This window comes from Hylaeus volcanicus, chromosome 6 (genome assembly GCF_026283585.1).
Source record: "Hylaeus volcanicus isolate JK05 chromosome 6, UHH_iyHylVolc1.0_haploid, whole genome shotgun sequence".
Lineage (NCBI taxonomy): Eukaryota > Metazoa > Arthropoda > Insecta > Hymenoptera > Colletidae > Hylaeus > Hylaeus volcanicus.
Genome location: NC_071981.1, coordinates 19897386 through 19911562, shown reverse-complemented (window position 1 = coordinate 19911562; position 14177 = coordinate 19897386). Strand labels below are relative to the sequence as shown.

General features: G+C 41.7%; 1 protein-coding gene across 5 annotated transcripts in view; it reads right to left on the bottom strand.

Annotated features, from left to right (window-relative positions):
• The window catches only part of LOC128879021 (uncharacterized), a 275403-nt gene extending 261677 nt beyond the window's left edge, over nt 1-13726 (bottom strand). The window contains exons 1-2 of one of the 5 annotated variants that reach the window (XM_054127794.1): nt 13362-13726; nt 12169-12302 (exon numbers count right to left, since the gene is read on the bottom strand). In XM_054127794.1, coding sequence (XP_053983769.1) covers nt 12169-12302; nt 13362-13425 — 198 coding nt within the window. In that variant the 5' untranslated portion in view covers nt 13426-13726. Of the gene's footprint in view, nt 1-11944; nt 11966-12168; nt 12303-13361 lie in introns of those variants that run through there. The other 4 variants (XM_054127795.1, XM_054127797.1, XM_054127796.1 and 1 more) reach the window with 4 other exon arrangements.
• Between the last annotated feature and the right edge of the window lie 451 nt (nt 13727-14177).

Genomic DNA, 14177 nt, shown 5'->3' with positions numbered 1-14177 from the left:
GAAACAAATCTGAAACTGTTTATACCGTAGTTTCTTGTTAGACATGAAACGGGTGCTCGGCCAATTTGGCTTTTAGTTTCCACATTTTTAAGTATAACGTTATCTAAACGTCGACTAAACGCGACTTTCGCGCACAAGCAAACGGTAAATTGAGACTGTTTGTTTCTCGTTTGCCACCGTTACGAAGGCTTCGTGCAACAGAGAATCTTATAACGGAAAAAAGTAAATTCTCTTTTGATAATGTACAGACCGTAATACTATCCTAGTTACGCTGAATAGCGTACATTACCGGTTACGTTTAAGTGGATTCCGGGAATCTATATTTAAAATGAAAACGATATATACTGCAATATACTGTCCATCTGACCGAACCAATTAAAAGTTACTCTTTAATCAGCCGATCGTAATTATAAATCGAACGTATAGGAATAATTTCAAGTGTTGTTGAATCAAGAAACCCATTACTATATTGACAATTAGAAAATTTCAATATACTAATGGTGTTACTTGAAAATTTAGTGGGCAACTGAAAGAATCCATTAGTGTATTGGTAATCAGTAAATTCCATCGGTGATTTCCCAACGAAATTTGAATTTATTATTAATTAACACAGAGAGATCCTGCTGCTTGTGTTTTAAATGAAATTTCGTTAAAAATAGCAACTCTGTATTTCAACAAACGGTGGCTTTAATACAGTTTGTACGAAAGAAATTCGAGTACTTTTGAAATAAATGATGTATATATATTTTTTATTTTACCGCTGAGCATTCAACGACGTTACCAAAAACTGCCCAAGTCTGCCGGTCGCCATGCCTCATTGTCTATTGCAGCCCCGAAGCCACGGACTCTAGGCTTCGAAATGTTGCTGCCGCTAGCAGACATCCTGTCCTTTGTTATACTCTTCTTAGTTTCTTGCACAAGCTACCCGAAGGAGGATTCATCGATTCGAACAATGAAGAAAACCGCGGACACGTGTCTCCTTATTTCCGCGAACTCTTGGCTTGTAAGCCACGAGAACGTGTACGTTTCATCCCCTAATTGCGGGTCGAACTAGAAATGAAAGGCCAGCAGGGCTATAATCGAAGCATGAATACTTTAAACGGTGCTTGGAATACTGTATGTTCCTGAGAGTTTGTCATCGAAGCTATTTTCCGAGACAATCGTCCACCTATTTCTAGTATACCACGGAACGTAACCACATCAGACATATTTTTAGATGCATCGAACTTATACGTCGGTATGCGACAAGGTCGATAACACTAAATACGAAAAGAAAAAAGCTGTCACTCATTGTTACGGGGTGTAAAGAATTAGTGAGACTCGACATAGGACAGCAAAGGGTTAAACACTGTATTATTGTTAAAGCGTAAAGATGATTCGATTTACACCATTTTCAGAATGAACATGGTCATTATCGAGAATCATCTCTGGATGCTTTACAACGTGACGTTTATCGACGCCGGGAAATCGTTACCGTTCAATCAATTTATTTTCGCGCTACGAGCGAACATTTCAGCAATTTCGACGAAGAGCCACGTTTGTTTAATGCCCGAGGTCGACGAGACTAACGCTAAGCACAAAGCATCTTGGCGTTCCGGGAATTTAACGAAGCCAATTCTCCGTTTCCTTCCGTGAAATTCCGACACGTTTGATAACGCAAACCCATCTTCTGCTTCCCCTTTTGAACAATAATTTCTTAACTCTTGGTTCACTCGCCTGGAACTTCAATCTTCCAGCGATTATCAGTCGAATTCAAGCCATAATGGTGTACAACGCGTAAGCCACAGTTATGCGTGCACGTGAGACTTCACAGTCCTGTTTGATAGAGCAACGTTTCAGAAACTTATAATTCAAATCACTCAGAGTTAAGCAAATTCGATTCCAAAGGATTAAAATTCCAAATTTATTCATAAAAAAAAGTGAAACGAATGCTTTAGCGTCGACATTGAGATCTTCATGGAACAAGAACAGCGGCTGAAGGATTCGTTTCGCTTTACTCTTACAAATAAATCCGGAATTTGTATTCTTTGTTCAGAGTAAAATCTGTCCAAGTATGAGTATAACAGCTCTCTTCTGTTATTTATTTCTCTGCTTGTCTCGATAAAATAAGAATTTCTTTCTTTTTGAAATCTAAAAATCCACGAAGCGCATATTTGATGCTCCAGCAAACTGAAGAAACACGTTAAAGCCCGATACGCGCGCGGTTTGGCTACGCAAGTGTGTTTCGAATTTCCTTGGACGCGAAAATCATGTTACACTACCAAGCGCAACAAGAAACCCATGCAGCGTGCATTCTAATCTAATTGCACGTCCTTGTTGCACATTCGCATCGTATTTTCGACGTACGCGGTGTAACAGAAAATCACGACACGGTAACCATATTCCCTCCATTTTTAGCGGTGTCATGAAACTAGATAAATTTCCCTGTTAGAGGGAAAATTTACGACAAAGACTCCATCGTAAACGTAATAAAATGCACCCTTTAGAATTTCCGATCGGTCGTTTACAATATTAGTCTCAGTGAAATGTGTTTATTTTTCCACTCGGCAGAAAAGAAGCACATCCATGTAGAGAAAGTTTACGATCACTTCAAAGCTGCCCAATTCCCTCTAAAACGTTCATCAAAACGATCTATAATTCAGGAGACCATCCATACAGAGATTACAATCTACTGGTTCGTATATATACCATTATTAGTGTCTTTATCCGTTCGCTTCTCTCGCACGGAAATAGATTAACGGGTTCGTGAACCGAAAGCTGCCTTCCAAATTAAATCGAAAGCCGTGGGGGTTATGGCTTGCGCCATTGCATTCTCGCTGACCAACCTTGATAAGATTATCACGGATGAATATCCGCGTGAATTCGGTTAGTGCCTAGCACTCACTCTCATTTTTGATAACCAGTGATACGTTTGACGCATCGAGTCTGCTGGCTATCGGTGAAAATGTCCTTTCGGGCCTTAAATGCGCGCCTCTTAATCAAGATCCAACGCGCGATGCCGGCCGCCCGTGGTCCGGCGGAATTTTCGTTAACGACTGGTGATTAAGTATGCGCGTGCGGCTGACTTCGAAACGTTAACTCCCGTTGTCCTTTTTTCCCTCCATGGTTCGGAATACTTTCACCGTACTTTCTCGACACTTTGAATAACGATGTAAGTAAATCGATCGGGGAGAGGACCGACACTATTTCCAGTCGAGTTTCTACGTTCGCTTCTACGTTCCGTGATTAATTACCGATCTGATAGCTCAACTCTGGACGTAACATGAACGTGACTGTCGGGGACAGCGAGGTGACAGATTGTTTAATCCCGACGAAGGGATTTGTTTAACACTGTGCAACATTATCGACAGGCAGCTCGATCCTTTCCGTGGACGTGATAGGTTTTCAGAGTACACGTATCAAAAGTCAGACGAAAAGGCAATCGAAGAATCACGAGATACTATTATTATCTATTAACGCGACACATCTTTGGAGAATCCGCAAAAACACCCTTAGACATTCAATAAATTAAGCATTCGATGTGAACTCGGTATCCTAGACGGAAAAATCCAAGAAACCGACACAAGGATTATTATATTTTCATACTGAACATTCGAGAGCTGCAAAGTTTATAGAAGCTTATACTTCGGTTACGACTTTCGCTCGATACTGGTCCATCCGAAAACGATAAATGGAAATTGAAAACAATCTATCAATTATTTATAGGATTGTTAATTGTACAAGTATTTCATAATTTCGTAATCCCGCACTACTATTAAAGCTGATCATCTCTAATAAGCGTAGCAATGCGCGCGAAACCTCAATAGCAACACGAATTAACATGAATGCACCCTCCATTACTATTTAGCTGAAATTACAATGTAAAGAGGAATATACCCGTAAATGCGATCATTCGCAACACCGTATAATCTAATTACACCTTACCGCAATTATTATAATCGTCGATGACGCGTGCATCGCGCATCGATTGGCATTAACTCGACTCCGAATGACGAATTTTATGCGCGTTTAAACGATATAAAAATATATATTACAGCTCGAATAACGGTAGGCTGGATTTATATTTCCATCTGTTCTAAACTCAACTGCGGAGCGAGCGACGAAGACAATGAAAATAAGGTTAATTAAGCGCATCGTTTACTCCGATGCGAATGGGAAGTAAGTAAATTAAGGAGGCTCATTTTTGACCTAGTCTCAGGAAGCTTCGTAGCTCTTTTATGTCGCAATGTTAATTAAACGCAGCGAAACAGCCATACTCGACAAGTAAATGCAGTAAAAATAAAGAGTAAAGGGTATCGTAGTTTCCGTAATTAATTTCATTACGCGTGATAATTAAATTGTCGCAGTTTTATTAGCGCTCGGAAAAATAAAAATGATTGCTTGAGTTTCGTTTCGATGAACATTTTTTCGAGAGTTCACAAATGTTTCATAGAAAGGTTCAAAAACATATTAATTTTCTAAATATAATTTTCCTCCTGTGAAATATTCTGAATATTACTTTCAACCATTCCAATATTTCCCTTTGCCCAAAGTTCACCTCCGCAGTCGTTCATCCTTATAATCCCCCGGGTGAAACCGTCCCCAGTCGTAATTCCTTACAATAATCTTTCTAATTGTACGTAACGCCTTCCCGTGATTATTCTCGCGATATCCACGATAATGATAACTATAATCTCGCGACGAGCGAGTCGGCGGCGGGATTGCTCGGGGGTTCGTTAGCGAACACGGCGCTCTTTCAGATGGAAATAACAAAACTAATAAACTCCCGACAGGAACAAAGTGTCCTGGGTGCGTTACACGCCAGATTTACGCGCAAGATCCAGGAAACAAGGAATCGCGTGCAGCTTGCAACGCGTTGAATGCAACCCGTCGTCGGATGACAGGGTTAACGCGAGACTCGGAGCATCCCTCAACCCCGCTGCTCCTAAGACGCGTGCAAGTAACCCACAAACGCGATGAAACTCACGTACCGTATTACCCTCGTCCCATTTTTTTCCACGAATAACACGGCGTGGATAATGCCTCCGGTGCCCCGAGGCGACAATTCACGACCAAGTCGCGAGACGACCGTCTGCGAACAGAAATTTAACCGTCGACAGGTAGCTTCGAGCTCCTGATGGATATACTGGCTCGCGTGGCTGTTGTTCATTCTGGGCAATCTAGAAATTTAGGTAAACAAGACGTTGCGCCCTTGACATAATAACGACGAATAATTATACTGCGTTAATTGGTCGACGAAACGTCAATTGATGTACACAAGCGGATATAAAACGTTTTCGACGCATAGTGTGGTTCGTTCATATGTATAGAGGTCGAATAAGTTTAAAGAATTACTTGTTGTATTAGAGTATGCGTGAGAATTTTCTTGCATTTAATTTGAAGCTAGTAGCTGCCGTTGCCTTATTCTCTGAAGCAAAAATAGTATTTTACGCTCGAAAAAGTTTTAATAAACGAGCTTTTGCAGAGACTACATACGACGCGGATCTTTACACCTCTTTTACGTCTTTCCTCTATGAATATATAATAAACATCTACGAAATTGAAATCTGACCTCGGTGAACCTAAGTATTCTCACGAACGAACGCGACAGTTAATTTTATTTAGTGCTTTAGGTCTTTGTTCACATGATAGTACCTCGCTTCGTACAAAACTTCGTTAATTAATCTCGAACAACATTCATATTATTGTTTAAACATAAACAACATTACTTATCTGTCATAAGAAGAAATCACACGGTTAATACGTGGTGGGTTACGCTAATCGATGAAGTTTAATACTGTGATGAAGTTTAATACGTTCGGCAACAACGTAATTCCTTTGGCACACTTTTTCGGTAAAATAAATTCCGCGCAGTTCTCAAACAATAACTTAATTTACGTTCCAAGGTAGTGCTTAATCTAGCTCCTATTAGCAGACGTGTTAATTACGCGTTTACGCGCACCTAGTAAAACAATGGCGATACGTATCTCAAAAGGGACTAACAGTGACTCGAAACTAACAACTTGGTCGACTAAACTTCCCGCTATTAAACTGCTATCTTCGACGATATGTCTTGATTACAACGCTTAATTCTTGCATCCCTAAACAACGACGATATAATTGGAAAGAAATTCCTGATAAAATGATACGGAATCGTACCATTTGAGAAGTGGGAACGAAAAGTGGAAAGTCCTTTTGTTTCAACTGCTCGAATCGAAGAACATCGAAAATAATTACTATTAGCCGTGCACTTGCATATAGTATTTAACCGCGGAAAAGGAAATGCAGATAATACACGCTTCCCGAGAAAAGTATATTAGAAGGAATTACATCGGCTATTAAACGACGTGGCGGTATGCCCAAAGCATGCGAAACCCTTTTCTGTATCTCTGCCAAGTTTCGTTTCTTACGAAGGGAATCACGTTTGCTTGGAACATTACATTCTATTAAACTAAGTTGCCTCGCCTCGCTACAGGCGTCACTTGTTCATACGTACGCAAATTTTCAACGATCCTCGTGGAAATTTAGTATAACCCAAATTCCCTGTTTACCGATTCTCGTGGAGCATTAATTTCAGCTTCGCTGATTCTTTTTTTGCTCGTTACTTGAAAAATATGCCTACGTAAGGCAAAGAAGTTTCGCCCCTTGCTTCTACGTTTTACACTGCGATAAAATTTTTCTTTTCGAACATTATTGCATCGGAAATAAAATTCCTTTGTATTTTATCCGTTCGTGATTAATTCTAACGTTACATGTTTTCGATTGTTTTACTCAAAAGAATCCAACTCCCTAGATCTGAATATTTACGTTCGTTAAAATATTCTGTACGGAATATTTTATCATTACGATTTCATTATATTTTACACAACAAGCATCTCGTTTCGCGACGATTTGCAATTCATGAGTATTTGCTTCAATTCCTAATTTCCGTCGATAAATATACGCTCGCGAAAGCTAATGAATGATTTCAGCGCAGAATGCAGAAGCATATTTCGCGCAAGAACCAGAATGTAATTCCGCGGTGGAAAATGACGAGACCGTGTCTGAAAAACTTAATTAAAACGTTCGCTAAGGTCACCGCGTTCTGGCACCTCCTTCTTCGCCACTTGTATTCACCAAACAAACAATGTCCGACTGCTCTGACCTTAATCCGACTCCTGAGACCGCTGCATAACCTCCCTACGGCGCAGTCGCGGCGATATCATAACCACTTTTTAGAGATTCATCCGATAGAAAAGAATTTAACGCTCAGCTTCTAAATCTGTTAGGTGCCCCAACAGTTTGTATTGTCATACGAGACAATGCAATCGTTGATCAACACGTAGAACATTTGAAATTGCAAACGGTAGTCCGTATCAGTTCCAGTAATTACAAGACTCTCACTTATCCACGCTGCGAATGGAAATCCGTGAAACGCCAGAAACAGCGAGCGCGTGAGTCTTTGTTAACTGAAAATTACTTTCCATTTTTCCGAACAGTACTACGGCGGAGTAGTTACACGGAATGATAGAAGCTCGGAATTAACGAAAGAACGTTGTTTGTAATAAAAGGAGATATTAAAACTAATGAAGGCAAGGAAACTCCATCCGCCGTTGCCAAGAGTTTCTCTTCTCGGTCCGTGATAATCAAGAACGAGTTTAATAATCGGCACTAACTGTTTCGCATAATAATTCGATGCGCTTTCCCTTTACATTAGGTGGTAGGAAGAATCAATGGAAACGGGTAAAGTGGACGTTAATTCGCCGTTTGAAAATATCGAAAGCATTTATGTTCGACGATTTTAAACTTTAAACCTCTTGTGTTCGTTTATATTTAAAGGAACTTTTATACTCGAAATAAGTCAATGAATGTTACCACGCATCTTCGATTCAAGTATTACAATTTTCGTGCGGTCATAATGTTTTTGTCGTTTCGTAAATGTTGAAAAACCTGAGGAAAGCAAAGGATATCTTTTTTGCTTAAAGATAAAGATGCGGAATCGAGAGGGGTTAAAATACTTTGGATGTGCACGATACTCCACGAGTTTCTTACATTTCCAAGTATTTCGCTAGTCCCCCTCTCTTTACCTATCGTCTATTTCGCTATCTTCCGCCCTTTTTCCGCGTGGAAAGACCCCGGCACCTTATCCGGCTTTGAAATAAAATTTCCATTCGATTGAGTTTGAAAATCGCTGGAATGGACTTTCAGAAAATTGCTACCTGCTTAAGTAAGTTTCACGCCGGTATGGTAAGTAGCAATCAGGAATGCGCGATGGAATTGGCGGATAGCCGGTGCACCTCTGAAAATGGGTAACGGTGTTCACGCACCGTTGTAGCCTCTCGAATTAAAAACCTTCGAGTGATTTTTTTCAAGTGCTTCGAGATATAAAACGCTGATGAAAAAGGCACTCTTACGGTATCCGTGGCTTTGAAATAATGAAATATTCATTAAGTGGTAATTGCGGTAGGATATGAAGCTGGTTTTCGTCGATGTTGGGTTATGCCGCAGCGCCTTACACGTATTTCGAATAGATTTTGTTTTTATTTAAAAAAAAAAAAGCTCGTGAGTGTGAAATATTACACGTTTCTGTAAGTTGTAAAATGGTTGCTGCAACTTGCGCACAGAGACGGACGAAGACAGCGTCACCGCGGAAATATTTCGTCAAATATTTCGAAGCCTGGACGAAAATGTTCCCGCGTTTCGTCATGGCCCATGGGTTCATATAGATCCGAGCTGAACAGGAAGATTAAACCGTGCTGCATTTGGTTAAAACATTAACGTAACGAAGACCTCGTCGTACTCTGCCCAATGCCATTACACTTGAGTGACAGCAGCGAAAAGTACGATAGCGCGAAACACAAAGGGACACGAATTCGCTTTAACACGCTGGCTTTTTTCCACCCCTGGGCGCGGTAACCCAGCAATCATTTTTCGCTATCAGCATCCACCCGTGTCTTTTTCAGTCACGCTGGGAAATATTCAACCCTTTCGATACGGCTATGTTTTTCGTCGTTACGCTTCCGCTACACGAATACTTGAAACGTCAGTGTGGCGCCACTCGACTGGCCTGCTTCCGCGAGAACGTACAACATCGAGACAAGAAACTGCGGGTCTATGGATTCTAAAATAATCAGATTTAAAGCGGAGCAACCGTATATCCTTTCGCCTTGCAAGGAAATTTTCAGGAACCGTTTTAATTGGGTCCTCGTTAGATAGAGAGTTCATTCTCTTTCGCAAGGTGAAAAATAACAGGCCGAAAAATGTTAACGATCGCAACCCCGCTTACAAACGGCAGACGACAGAGCGAACAGCAGTTAACAGAGCTCGCGCGCAAGATATTTCCTCCATTTTTCTCTTGGGTGTAATTTGTAGGAAATCTCTCAGCAATTTAAGAAGAAAATCGCGTGCTAACTACCTGCAGAGATACGAAATGCTGTACTTTCAATTCCCATAGTTACCCTACCGCCATGGAAGAAATCTTGGCTTCCTCTATCTGTACGAAGTTAAATAGTTGAATAACAGTGAAATAGTTCGATCGGCTAGGTGACCGAATCACACTTGCGCATTCGAGGCGAGAACAAACGAGAGAATTACCAAGTGGCTTGTGTAAAGGTGAGATTTCTTAACGCGTTAAAGCCAGAGCGTGATTTCTTACATTTCCTTATCGGACAGCGCGGCACGAGAGATCGGACAGCAGATGTTGGTCGTTATAAACGATTGACGAGTCTATTATTAAGAATTCACTACCTCCGTTCCAACCACCAAGACCATGATTCTAAGCGACGAGTCTAGTACTTGGTAAAAAAGATTTCAAACTCAACGACCATTATAAATATCACTTTTTGGAAAACTGTATGCTAAAGTATCCCAAACCTAGGAATCGATGCGTCCAAAGTAAAGCCTATTTTCGAGACTGAAAAGTTTTGATCTTCATTTTTTCATACTTGGAAGCTTACGAAAAAGTTCAGAGCATCACGGAGCAAGTTGATTTTTGGTTTGGAAGAGATGCTCGAAAGCTGATAATAAAAATGAAAGTGTGCGCGTAATAATTACCCTGCAATTTAAATACACGAACACCTGTTTAAAGAGGATCGTTTCCGAGCACAGTGGTTTCGGCTTGCACCAATCCTCGAGCACAGGGTCGTTTAGCACGTGATCCAGAGAGAATGGAATCTCCCGCTTGAAGGGAAACGATCCTAAGAAAAAATACGTACGATGTGCCTCGGTGTACCTCGCACGATACAACGATAAAGTTAACCATAGGCACGCGGAGCTTTGAATAACTCAAGCGAGAGTTAACAAGAATCCCCTTTCATTATCATCCCTGCGCTGCCAAAGGAGCGGTTTCATGATTATTTCAAACGTTTCTTCTCCGTTCGAATCACTCGCTAAACTTGGCTTAATGAAAGAAGTATATATGGTTTTGCTTCTTTTTCCCCCAGCTCTGGATTTTTTAACACCGAATCTATCGATTCACAGTCCACGATCGTCTTGGATTCTTCGTTTAGGAATCATGATACAGGGATGCTCGATAGTACTTTAATTATAGTCACAAAAAAAAAAAAAGAAATTTCAAAGTAATTAATTTTCAATTTCACGCGAGATCGATGGTGCTCTTCGAAAATAATTTTTGTAACGACAAACCTCGAATCCATTTTCTTTAGATTTAAGTAATCATTCCATTTATATCGAGATAATATATTTTTGTTCGTTTGTAGAAACGGATTGTTCGAGGATTTTCTGACGCGCGTCTAAAGGTACATTGTCTGGTTTATCCTGACAGCCGTCCGCGAGGGATTAATAACCCATTACGGTATTGAAGCACCTGGGGCAATTTCCTGATAAAGAAATTTTGAAAGTAATTGGACACGTGTTGTTCTCCGTAAAAAAGAAGAAATTCTTTCGTATTCCTACGTATTTTGAAACGATAAGGGGAGGGGGTGTAATAAGGGGGGGGGTAAGATAAGGGGGGGGTGTACTTAAGATTTAAGATGGCCATCGAGTAAATTTACCGTATCGTGGTAAACGAGGCGTACGAGACAAAGAAACGAAAGGGTCGTGTAGGAAATTATCGCGTAACGTACAACTATTTATATATTTCGAATTTCCTCGTGCATGCTAAACTTGTCACCTAAATTCACTTATGTTACTTCTGAAGTGGACCACACGCGCTGGTCGAAACGTTAAATAAACGTACAACGCGACATCACCGTTACACGAACCATTATTTACACTGTTTAACGTGTTTACATACCACATCGACCACAATATATTCGTATTTACACGGATCCTTCATTCATTTCGCCAGAGGATTCATAATTAAAGCGAGATCGAATGATCACGGTGACTGAACTCCATTTCGTTCCTTTCTGTTTCATAATATATAAAATAAACAAACTTTAAAACCGTCAAGACATCGAAGTGGCTGAAGTAATATTTTCGAAAGCTAGCATGCGAAATTTACAACTTCCTGTGTTCTAGTAGTGCTCCGAAGCAAAACGAAAGCAACGTCTCGTTGCCCCCAGCGACGAAAAAAGAAGTCGACGCAAATTTATCGAACCGTTAAAAATAGAACGAAAAGTAACTTCCGATCAGAGGGGGCTACGATGACCGAATAGAATTCGCGGTACGAAATTTGCCAAGGATAAGCACGCGCTATCGCGAAATGCCAGAGCTTTCCAACGTGTTAGTCGGTCGGAAGCGAGTGGATGGGCGACCAGCGACTTTTCTAAAACCCCTCGACCGTTTCCATTGGTGCGAATCGACGGAACACGACTACGTCTTGCAGTCGTCAAAAAGTAACGACTCTGCACTCTTCCGTACACACTGCTGAAGGCTCGACGAGATAGCGCACGTAGCCATATTCACGCATTGTTAAAAAAGCTGGCGAGGTTATGACGAAACTTTTCCAGGGTCGATATCGTTGGATTTGCGGGGAAAGTGATCTCGCGAGTGAGATAAAATTCGGTGGACGATTAAAAGTTACCAAGACGATCGATATATCGAGCGCGAAATGTCTAAAGACAAGTGGCTCCGATGCTTTTCCTAAAAAGTGCTCGATGACCCATTCGATTAAGTTTTCCAGCGTATTCAACAGGTCACTCCGAACAAAAAGTGTCGGATACGCTGTAAACCTGTAATAAACGATTTCGTTATTTTCCGATAGATCGCTCTCCCGAAATACAAAGCAAAAGAAGAATGCCAACGCACAGGCACACACGGAGGATTTTGCGTCCCTGTTTTTGTATTTCTGGACTCTTGGCACAAAGGATCGAGAATTGCAAAAACTCCGAGGGATCGAACTTTGATCGATAGCAATGCTTCCCTCTCTTCCCTGTTGTATTCTGTAACAGCAAAAGTAAAAAGGCTATCACTCGCCGGACATCGAACGCCTCGAGTAACCCCGAAAAAGCTGGCCAACGTTGAACGCTTCGTGCCGCGAACCTACTCGACCTTTGTGCTCTTAGCCACGATAAGAACGCGACATTGCACGGGATATAAATAATGTGTCTAGTGGCTGTTTGGCGCTTCTCGCTGCCAATAAAAAACTAGATGTTGTTCCCGAATGGACGGGTCAAGTTCAAGATCGACAAACACTCGACGCGTTAACTACGTGTCGCCTATGTACAGAATGTACACGTCACACGTATTTCGCCAGAAGCGTTAGCGATACATCCTGGTCGCTTTTATTTTACTCGATTATCATTGGTATCGTCGAGTAGCTTTAACAGGGTGCGGCGATACTATAGTAGTATCAAAGTACGGTATCGGAGCAAACAATGTTACAGGAGATTCGGTGAACCTCTCTGGACCTGGTGTATTTTGTAATGTACATAAAATTCAATACAATTTTTGTTACGAATTAATTAATTTCTATTTCTGTTTATTTATTTTCGATTTTCATTTAAGCCTTTGCATTCGAACATTTTCTCGACCGAAGGTAAGTCAGTGTATGCAAGGAGGGTTTGGAGTGCAAAGGGTTAAGTGTTTTTCCTACGATAATTATTGAAGTATTGCAATTAAGAGTTGTTAAAACAATATTTGAATCGAAAAGAAGTCGATACTGTCTATATTACAAATTATAATTATAGCACGGTTATTTAACTTCAAAGAACTCGAGGCGCGCGACTAATATTATCCCCACTCCCAAAAAAATCATTCAGGTCCAAAGAGGTTATAATTCGCGTTTAAAAATTCATTTCGCGGCAAGTTTATAGAGTGACACAAATGTCCCGCGCGAGGGGCGTCTGTGCGTGCCCTTTTGGCGAACGCTGCGGGGCAATCGACGCGTTAATCAAGCAATTTCTCGACGAGAGTTCGCATAACAACTCGTTCAAGTTTCCACGTACGACGCGGCACGTGCTCGCGGTTCGAATTAATTGATAGAATGAACGAGCGCTAACCTTGAACACAGCCCAGCAGAAACAGACAGCAGATGAACCAGCTCTGTATCATCACATTCATCATCCAGTGGCACTTGACACACGTAGCACGGTATCCCTCCTCGCCGCTAACTAACTTCCGTGTATCACAACCACATTAACACACCTTGGCGACGGAAGAGAAACCCACTGACCGCGACGTTTGACGCTAAAACGAGGAAACGGTTTCGACGGTACCGGAAGAGCGCAACGTGCGTTTAACTGATGTAGAACGTGACAGTAACCGGTATACCTTCCACGAAGACGAACGAAAGCAAACTGAGCCAATGTTCCCTATCGGAGTTCGTATCCGCCGGACCACCACCTCCGACCCCCCCTACCTCTTGCCGCGCACTGTTCCACCTCCCCCTATCGCTAGCGCCACCGTACGTGCACTCTATATAACTCCCCTCCACTCGCGAATTGCGCGCGACACTCTCACCCTCTCCCTAACCCATTCCCCCAAAACCCCACCTGACGCTTCCGACAACCCGTTTGCATCGTCTTCCTTGCTCATTTTTCCATCGGCACGATCGTGCTACCTCTTTTCTGTTTCCTGTGGCTCCTCAACCACCCCTTTTTTTTAACCGACCTTATCGAGCACCACCGATGCGCCCGACCGATATCATAAGCCCCTTCTTGCGCCTGCTTATTCCTATGTGTCAATTTATCGCGCTTTTTAGATTATCGCGTCCCTCGTATCCTCCCATTCTCTAAACCTGCCTTCCCTCTTGCGCTCTTTCACCCGACGATTTTCCGGTACGCCGTTCCACCACGAAAGAATCTTCTCTGACCGAA